Here is a 10,329-nt window from a genome sequence, read left to right on the forward strand (position 1 = left end):
GGGGTTGGTTGGCTGCCGCGCGGCACAGGCTTGGGGTTGGCTGGGGGGGGGTTGCTGGTGAGGTCCACGATGGGGCGGCCGTCTGCGGAGTCCATGATGTGCAGGGGGGGGTGGGCCGCGTGGCCAGGGGTGCAGGCCTGGATGTTGCGCGAAGCAACCGTAAGCAAGAGCGCTAGCTTTTTTGTCTCCGCGAGGTCCAGCGTGGCCCCTTCTGAGAGACGCTGTCGGATGTAATCGGACCCTATCCCTGTGACAAAAGCATCTCTCATGAGCAAATGCGAGTGTTCCATGGCCGTGTCGGCCTGACAGTCACAGCCTCTAACTGGGGGAATCAGGGCACGCCAGAAATCTTGCACTGACTCACCAGGAAGCTGACGACGAGTGGAAAGGATGTGACTGGCGTAGACCGTGTTAGTCCGCTGAGCGTAGTTTTCCTTCAGTAGCGCCATGGCTTCTGCGTAGGTCGGCACGTCCTGGATAAGTGGAAAAACGTTGGAACTCAGCCGCCTGTAGAGGATCTGAATTTTCTGAGCTTCTGGAATTTCGTCAGGCGCAGACCTGATGAATGTTTCGAAACAGGCTAGCCAATGTTGAAAGTCCTTTTTGGCATTGTCTGACTGCGGATCCAGCTGCAGGCGATCCGGCTTGATGCGGAGGTCTATCTTCTGAAAACTTAGTGTAATAAATTGATGCACGATCAATTACACAAAGACGAGAGCTGGATGCAATCGAGGCTTTATTACACTAAGATGTGTGGCCTCCTGCAGCAGCTGGCGAAGTGGCTGCTGTACTGGGAGCACACATATGTATACTCCACCTACTGGGCGGAGCCATCAGGCAGGGAACTCCCAAGTACCTGTAGTACAGGGCCTTACCACAAAATACCTACACCGACATCCTCTATATACAATATATACATCAGTGGTGACTACCACACTCCTCCCTACCTTTCTATCCTTCTGATGCTCTACAGCAGTGCTTCTCAAAGTGTGGTACGTGTACCGGTGCCAGTACACGAGCCATCGTCTGCCGGTACTTGGAGTGTTTCCAGAAAAGAAAGAGACAGTAATCCTGGATTGGCTTGTTTCGCTCACCGGTCCCTGGCACATTGAAAAAAAAAACTGCCAGTACACCACATCAGATAGTTTGAGATGCACTGCTCTACAGCATGTCTAAGCTCCTCTAATTCTGGCCTCTTGCACTTCTCTAATTTGAATTATTCCATAATTGGAGACGGTGCCCTCAGCTGTCTTGGCCCCTAGCTCTGAAATTATTTTCCAAACCTTTCTGTACTTCCATCTATCTAACCTTTCTCCTTATATAAGATCTACCTTAAAACCTACCTCTTTGACCAATCTTTCGATCACCTGTTAATCTCTCTTTATGTGATTCAATGTCAAATAGAACATAGAACATAGAACAGTACAGCACAGAACAGGCCCTTCGGCCCTCGATGTTGTGCCGAACAATGATCACCCTACTTAAACCCACGTAACCCGTATACCCATAACCCATTAACCTTACACTACGGGCAATTTAGCATGGCCAATCCACCTAACCCGCACATCTTTGGACTGTGGGAGGAAAACGGAGCACCCGGAGGAAACCCACGCACACACGGGGAGGACGTGCAGACTCCACACAGACAGTGACCCAGCCGAGAATCAAACCTGGGACCCTGGAGCTGTGAAGCATTGATGCTAACCACCATGCCACCATGAGGCCCTTTATGTTTTCCAATACACAGCTGTTCAACACCTTGAGATGATTTAGTACGCTAAAGCCACGGCCGTGGGTAATTTCAAGTTGTTATCTATGGTAGACTTATATAAGAATTCAAATAAAAAAGGCACTGTTCACAAAAGAAACAAAGAACAATTGATTGCTCACCTTTGCCAAGTCCTGATATGGCGTCAGTTATCACAATCACTTTATTCCGCACAGCTGATTTGGACATCAATTGCATTATTCTCTTGTAAATGTAAGCAATGCCAGCAATCCCAGCCACCAGTAATGGAAGGCTCAATAAAGCCAGAGCGCCCATCTCTCTGCAATTAGCAAAAGAGCAGCAATCAGTGCTGCAAATATTAATCATTGATACTCAAAAAAAATCAGTATTATATGAACACAGTAACCAGAAACCAAAAAAATACATTAATCGGTGTAATAAAAAGTAATAATCAGAACTACAATTAATAGTGGTCCGTGCACTTTTGAATTCATTCTTGAGATGATGTAGAAATCACTGGCTGGCATTTTTGGTGTAGAGTGGGTGGTGGTGAGCTGTCTTCTTGAACCTCTGCAGGCAATGTAATATAGATACTCCCACAGTACAGTTAAGCATGGGGCATTCCAGTTATTTGACCCAGCAATAGGGAATGAAAACTGATATGCCTACAAGTCGTGGTTTAATGGTAGTGGTAGTTTTCCTTTGGGTTTGCTGCCCTCATTCTTCTAAACACTAGAGTTCATTGGTTTGGAAGGTGCTTTCAAAGGAGCCTTTGTGAGTTTTTTTTTAATTTATGGAATGTGGGCGTCGCTTGCCTAATTGCCCCTGAACTTGCTTGCTAGACCATTTCGGAGTTAACCGCATTGCTTTGGGTCTGGAGTCACATGTAGGCCAGACCAATAATTGAGAACAGCTAACAATATAGATTGGGGATCCTAATAAATACAGATGGACCGGATGGATTTTTACAACAATCGACAGGTCATTATAGACTTTTTTAATTCCAGATTTTAATGCCACCATCTGCTGTGGTGGGATTGGAAGCCGGATCCTCAGAGCACGATCCTGCGTCTCCGGGTTACTAGTCCAGTGACAATACCACTACACCACCACTTCCCCCCAATTGTTGCTGCAGTGCAAAATAGCGGCACGGTAGCACAGTGGGTAGCGCTGTTGCTTCACAGCTCCAGGGTCCCGCGTTCAATTCCCGGCTGGGTCACTGTCTGTGCAGAGTCTGCATGTTCTCCCCGTGTCTGCGTGGGGTTTCTCCGGGTGCCCCGGTTTCCTCCCACAATCCAAAGATGTGCGGTTAGGTGGATGGGCCATGCTAAATTGCTCTTAGGTGTCCAAAATGTTGGGTGGGGTTACTGGGTTACAGGGATAGGGTGGAGGTGTGATTTTAAGTAGGGTGCTCTTTCAAAGGGCTGGTGCAGACTCGATGGGCTGAATGGCCTCCTTCTGTACTGTAATCTATGCATGTTGCAGATAGTATACATTGCTGCCACTGTGCGTTGGGTGTGAATGTTCAAGGCAGTGGCTGCTTTGACCTAGATGGTGTTGAGCTTCTTAAATGTTCTTGGAACTGCACTCATCAAGATGAGTGAAGAGTATTCCTTCACACCCCTGACTTGTGCCTTGTAGCTAGTGAACTGGCTTTGTGGAGGCAAGAGCTGAGTTAGTCACATCAAAATTCTCAGCCTCTGATCTGCTCTTACAACCAGGCTGGTTCAGTTAAGTTTCTGGTCAATATACCACCCCCAACCCCAGGATGTTGATGGTGAGGAAGTTATGGAGAGGTGGAGGTTTAGTGGTAATGTCATTGGACTAGTAGTTCAGGGGCCCAGGCTAATTCTGTCGGGGCAGTGGGTTCAAATCTCCCCATAGTGGATTTTTTTTGTAAATTCAATTAATTAAATTAATAAATATGGGATTGAAAGCTAGTCATGGGAAAGGAGACCACAAAACCGTCATCAACCGCCCTAAACATAGAAACTTAGAAAATAAGAGCAGGAGTAGGCTATTCCGCCCATCGAGCCTGCTCTGCCATTCAATGTGATCATGGCTTATCATCTATTTCAATGCCATCTCCCACTCTCTCCCCATACGCTTTGATGTCTTTCGTGTCCACAAATCTATCTATTTTTTTCTTAAATGCATTCAGTGACTTGGCCTCCACACCCTTATTTGGTCGATAATTCCACCGGTCCACCACCCTCTGAGTGAAGATATTTCTCCTCACCTCAGTCCTAAATGGGTTATCCCGTATCCTGAGACCATGACCCCTTATTGTGGGAACCCCCCCCCCCCACCACAAGCTAGGGAAAACAACATCCCTACATCCAGTCTGTCCAGCCCTGTAGAATTTTATACATTTTAATGAGCTCCCATCTCATTCTTCTAAACTCCAGTTAATACAGGCCTAGTTGGCCCAATCTCTTCCCATACGACAATCCTGCCAACCCAGGAATCAGTCTGGTGAACCTTCGCTGCACTCCCTCTATGGCAAATAAATATTTTCTCAGATAAGGAGAAACTGCACACAGTACTCCAGATGTGGTTTGCCCAAGGCCTGTACAACTGCAATAAGACATCCTTGCTCCTGTACTCAAATACTTTTGCAATGAAGGTCAACATACCATTTGCCTTCCTAACTGCTGTACCTGCATGGCTGGTTTCAATGACTGGGTATATTAAGACACCCACGCCCCTTTGTACATCAACAGTTCCCAATCAGTCACCATTTAAGTAACATTCTGCCATTCTGTTTTTCCTCCTAAAGTGGACAACTTCATACTTATTGTCATATAGCATCTGCCTTGTATTTTCTACTTACTCAACGTGTCTAAATTGGCCTGAAGCCTCTATACTTCCTCTTCACCACTCACAATTCCACCTAGTTTTGTGTCGTCAACAAACTTGGAAACATTACGGGTGGGATTCTACGAGCCCCCGCTGGACCGGAGAATCGACGGGGGCGGCGTGAATCCCGCCCCCCGCCGGCTGCCGAATTCTCCGGCGCCGAGGTTTTGGCGGGGGCAGGAATTGCGCTGAGCCGGTCGGGGGCTGTTGGCAGTGGGCCCCCCAGCGATTCTCCGGGCCCGTTTTGAGTAGGTCCCGCCGGCGCTAATTAGACCAGATACTTACCTGCGGGACCTGGCTCTGCGGGCGGCCTCCGGGGTCCTCAGGGGGTGCGGGGGGATCTGGCCCTGGGGGTGCCCCACGGTGGCCTGGCCCGCATTCGGGGCCCACCAATCCGCCGGTGGGCCTGTGCCGTGGGGGCACTCTTTCCCTCCGCACCGGCTGCTGTGGACCTCCACCATGGCTGGTGCAAAGACGAACCCCCCTGTGCATGCGCTGAGATGACACCAGCACATGCTGGCACTCCTGCGCATGCGCCAATTCACGCCAGCTGGTGTAGGCACTTCGGCAACAGTTGGCGCGGTGCCGAGCCCTTTGACGCCGGCTGGCACAGCGCCAACCCCGCGGGCGCCGGCCTAGCCCCTGAAGGTGCAGAGGATTCCGCACCTTCCGGGTGGCCCGACGCCGGAGTGGCTCACGCCATTCCTTGTAAAGGGACCGCCCGCCCCGCCGGGTAGGGGAGAATCCCGCCCAACATTTGATTTCCGCATCCAAATCCTTGATATATATTGTGAATAGCTGGGGCCCAAGCACTGATCGCTGCGGGACCCCACTAGTCATTACCATCCACTCTGACAAAGTGCCATTTATTCCTACTCTCTGTTTCCTGCTGCTAACCAATTCTCAATCCAAACAATACATTACCTCCAACTGCTTTAATTTTGCACACTAACCTCTTATGTGGGACTTTATCAAAAGCGTTCTGAAAATCCAAATGCACCACATCCACTGGTTCTCCCTTATTTATTCTACTACTTACATCCTCAAAAAACATCCGTAGGTTTATTAAACATTATTTGTTTAAACTTGAACATGCATTTAAATATGGCAGGCAGCTTGCCCATTTCAGTGCCCGCCACCAGCCTGTGTTATTATGGTGAGCTCTGGGGTGGGTGGGAAGGTATTGTGGTGGACACCCACCCTATTTTACCTACCCCTTTCGGAAATATACCCAATAGGGGCACGTCAAATGCAACCATACGTTTTTCTTTAAATGGGGATTCAAATTCACAGCTTACCTCTGTTCGTGGACCACTTTCTCAAAACTGCATTGATGCATCAGCCTAAATAGTTGATCAAGTGCTGAACTAGAATATGGGCCCATAACCTCTGACTCACAAACAAGGGGCAGTGTAAATACCAATCCAAAAAGATTGCACCTGTGGCAGCAGTAGCCTGCTTAAGTCAAAACAATATCGCTTCATTGAATGTTAAATGGGAATTAAATAGATGCACAGATTGTATAGTTATGCTCTGTGGTATTATTAGGGAGCTTTTTTGTATGACCACCTGTTCTCAATTAAAAAGGAATAAGGATTTGTAGTTAAATAGTACTTCATTCAGAATCATCTGAATGAGATGAGCTACTTAGTAGTGCCATGACTGTTGCATGTCGGCAGATAAGGCAGCAATTTTGCATACATCAAGAGTCGCAAGCAAAATGGCCATTTAATATATTTATTTTGTGTTGGGTGAGGGAGGAAGAAAGTGCCCAGAACACCATTGTGCTCTTTCTTGAACATATATTGAAATGGGGCCAATATTTAAAGTCCAGAGGACTGTACATCCAACTGTGTAAAACTTATTTGAGCCCGCATAGGAGTCTCAATTTAGAGAACTGAACTTCTGGTGAGCATGATACCCAAAACTTTCAAAGAATGATTATAATTAAATGGAAATTTTGGAATACCAATTCCGGATTTTTTTAAAAATTGAAGTCAAATTTCACCATCGGCCACAGTAGGATTTGAACTCAAGGTCCTCGAAAGATTAGCCAGGGTTTTTGGATTACTACAGTCTACCCACCACCACCTCCCTTCTAATTGTGATCTCTTGGAACTTGCTGTTCACAAGTTAGCTGGCTATTTTCCTTACACTGCAACAGTGACACTGCCCTTCAAAAGCACTTAATTAACAGAAAAGTACTTTGAAACATCCTGAGGTTGAGAAAAGTTCTATATAAATGCTATTTCATTCTTTCTTTATCAGATTCATAAATTTGGAGTACCCAATTATTTTCTTTCCAATAAAGGGGTAATTTAGCATGGCCACTGTGTTGCCCTCTTTATCAGATTTACCCTGTGTGATGTGTGTCAGGGGCTGGTTTAGCTTACTCAGCTAAATCGCTGGCTTTTAAAGCAGACCAAGCAGGCCAGCAGCACAGTTTGATTCCCGTACCAGCCTCCCCGGACAGGTGCTGGAATGTGGCGACTAGGGGCTTTTCACAGTAACTTCATTGAAGCCTACTCGTGACAATAAGCGACTTCATTTCATGTGCAACACAAATGTGTTCTTAAGCAATGGTTTTAGAATTTGGTCATTTGTAACATGCTCCCTCTTCTGCTTCACTGGCTAAAAAAGTGTCCAGTTGCAATTTTTAATGATGATACGTATAATTTAATCCCTCTGACCTCTATCAAAAAGTTGATCATTTTTCCTGAACTGTAAAGGGATTTTTTTGAGAAAACAGCCGAGCAATTCCTTATGCGATTTTTAAAATTGTAACTATTTTAGATCTAATCAAATCATTCATACAGACCTATAAATATGCAGTCACGTTTTAAAACTACTTTGAATTGAGAGATTCACTTACAGTTAAAGCTGATCCAAGTGTAAAAAGATGATCGTATGTTGTTCCAGAATAAGCTAATATTCCCAAGTGGGTCAGCTAGAAACCTTTGTCCGCATTCAAAGCTTCATTCTTCACACTTTCTGGTGAGCCGCGCACCAAAGGAGTTCTCTGAAAGTGTTCTAATAACTAAAGGCTGAGCCAGTCATTTCAACACAGTTGAGTTGAGCCCGTTCCAAAATACCAACCTTGGCTTCTGCCTCGCCGAGTATCATGTGATCCAACTAATGTCGGCTCTAATAATATACAAGCCAGAAACAGCTACATGCCACGTATGAGCATGCGAGCCTTTGTACAGTATATCAGCGGCTCAAGTGCTATGACCTGACAACTATTTACTTCTCAAGGTGGTCCCCACTTTTCCAGGCAGTCTCAGAGGTTGAGCATCAAAAAATAAAATATCTAAAATGATCTGTTTCTTCCAATTGGCCAGTACAGGCAGTCGAGGTTGAGGTAGTCCCAAGAAATTATTGAATGATATAACACAAAAAAATAGTTATTCGGCCCATCATGCCTGCATCGGATATTTGGTAGAACTGTCCAGTTAATTCCACACCCTACCCAGGCATCCCTTTCCCTCCATGTTTTTATCCAGTTCTCCATCGAATGATACCATTTGTGGTGTATGCCTATGGGCTATATCATAGATGGATGGTGTGCGACCTCCAACCAGCAGGTGGCGGTGCAGACACACCATGCGGTCCCTAGACCAAGGTCATGTGACCAGTGACTCCCATATAAGGGGAGACACATCTGGCTATCTTCAGAAGAAGATTGAGAGGGTAGTAAGACATACAAGTGAATGGTCAGTACTCGGTGCAGATTCCAGAGGTAGGCAGACTCCAGGATAATGTGTTCTGTATCAGATTGCTATCTTACCACAAGAGACTCAATAAAATATTCTGGGTTGGACAATTCAAAGTGTTTGGTGGATTCCTTCGTAGGGCATAAAGGGCCAAACTCAACACCATTGACTCTGCTCCAACTGCCTTTTCAGGCAATCCATTCCAGAGCATACTAACTCACTGTGTGGAAAAAAATGTTTCAGCATGTTGCCTGTAGTTCCTTTTTGATAATCCATTCGGCCCATCAAATGTGCACCGACTCTCCGAAAGAGCACCCCACTTTATCACCTTAACTCTGTGTCCTCTGGCTGGCAACTTTTCTATTGGGGAAACCATTTCTCATTTGCTCTTTCAAATTATTTATGACATTGGACAATGTGTTGTTCCTTGTGTCTTAATAAAGCTTGTAGTCTCAAAGTTGGAGAAGATGCTTTATTGTGAATTTGTTCTGTCTTCAGAGCTTAACTTATAGCTACCTCAATGCTGCCTGCCTGTGTCTATGTCTTGCTACCAGTTCTCCCTTCCGTGAAATGTGTCCTCACTTCCTGTCCCTCTGTATTTATAGCTCTCCCGTGCTCCCTCTAGTGCTTGCTCAGTTGTATTGCATCTACACTGATACACAATCACCACATCCCCCCTTTTTCTTTACATATTTTCTGTACATCGTTAAAGAAAGTTGTACAAAACAGTTAGATTACTTACGATATGTGTATCTATACAAGTGATGATGCTATTGCATATTTTACAAAGCCAATTTATATTTATGAGTCCAATCTTAATAAAAACATTCATGAGTCCAAACGTTTTTTTTGGGGTTTTCTAAAAAAAATTTTATTGAGTTTTCATATTTTATATCCAACAAATTACAAATTATTAGAAAGAAAACACGCAAAAATTAACATGTATATTTACAGGTAAGCATCTTCATAATAACAACTGTGGCCGCCCCCTTTAGCCGGCATACATATTTTACATTCCCCAATATGGCCGAGGCACATGTTTATAGGCATTTATTTACAGTTTGGTTTTGGGCCTTAGCTTGCCATCAAACCCCCATAACGAACCATGGGTGGCCCTACTCTGGCTTCTGTACAGACGAGCTGAGAACTGTCAGTGTCGCTGTGATCCTGTACCTCCTGTATGTCGAGTGTGATCACCTTGTCACCGTTTTCGTATGCAGTGGGTAGATTTACATCATCTTCTTCTTGATTATGTGAGCTTGGTAGACTTTCATAGTCTGCTTGTGGTTGCTCAGATACGGCGGGTTGACCTTCATGGTCTTGTTCATGCATTGTGATCGCCAGGGAGTGTTTGCTTGCTTCCCTTTTTGAGTCTTTCATCACTCTCACTGTGGAGCCTGTCACGCTCTCTCTGTGGAGTCTTTCTGTGCTCTCTGTGTGGCGTCGTCTTCGTCTTGGGTATTGCTGTTATCCAATGTATCGACGATCTGCCCTGGCACATGGTGTTGGATTCATCTACCACGAGTAGATTCGTGTTGAGCATTGCGACCGTGTCGCTGATACTGTGATCAGCATATCCGAATAACTCAGCCATGTCTGAGTCGTATTGTTCGAAAAACAAATCATCTTTTTTAGTTTCGGATTTTTTTTTGTTCTCTTCACTTTGGGTGGTGCAGACTGCTTTTTCCAGGGTGTTGTGAGAGTTATTTTCAACTGCTGGTTTAAGTTCAGGCGTTTTTCTGTATTCTGAGGCAAGAAAATTTGGTTTTACAGCTTTAAATATCTTGTTTTCAATTTTCGGGCATTTCCCTTTTAAGTGGGCGTGGTCAGGATCCTCAGACATCATGACGCTCGTGACATCATGCGTAGGAATCGATTGCGCATGCGCACATCGGCCTTCCTTTACTGTGCGGTTTTGTGTCCACTGCGCCTGCGTGACTTGCGCATGCGCATAACGTTCCGCAACAAAAACTTTTTTAAACTGCGCATGCGCGGCCTGCACATGCGCAGAATGCAAAACGGGTGATT

The 10,329-nt window shown here is 45.6% G+C and overlaps 1 protein-coding gene across 2 annotated transcripts in view; it reads right to left on the reverse strand.

Moving 5' to 3' along the window:
- dhrs7cb (dehydrogenase/reductase (SDR family) member 7Cb) overlaps positions 1 to 7,696 on the reverse strand; it is an 85,190-nt gene extending 77,494 nt beyond the window's left edge. The window contains exons 1-2 of one of the 2 annotated variants that reach the window (XM_038778170.1): positions 7,461 to 7,696; positions 1,891 to 2,048 (exon numbers count right to left, since the gene is read on the reverse strand). In XM_038778170.1, the coding sequence (XP_038634098.1) occupies positions 1,891 to 2,044 (154 nt within the window). In that variant the 5' untranslated portion in view covers positions 2,045 to 2,048; positions 7,461 to 7,696. Of the gene's footprint in view, positions 1 to 1,890; positions 2,079 to 7,460 lie in introns of both variants that reach the window. The other variant, XM_038778171.1, reaches the window with a different exon arrangement.
- Between the last annotated feature and the right edge of the window lie 2,633 nt (positions 7,697 to 10,329).

The sequence above is a fragment of the Scyliorhinus canicula genome, chromosome 18 (assembly GCF_902713615.1).
Source record: "Scyliorhinus canicula chromosome 18, sScyCan1.1, whole genome shotgun sequence".
NCBI classification, from domain to species: Eukaryota; Metazoa; Chordata; class Chondrichthyes; order Carcharhiniformes; family Scyliorhinidae; genus Scyliorhinus; species Scyliorhinus canicula.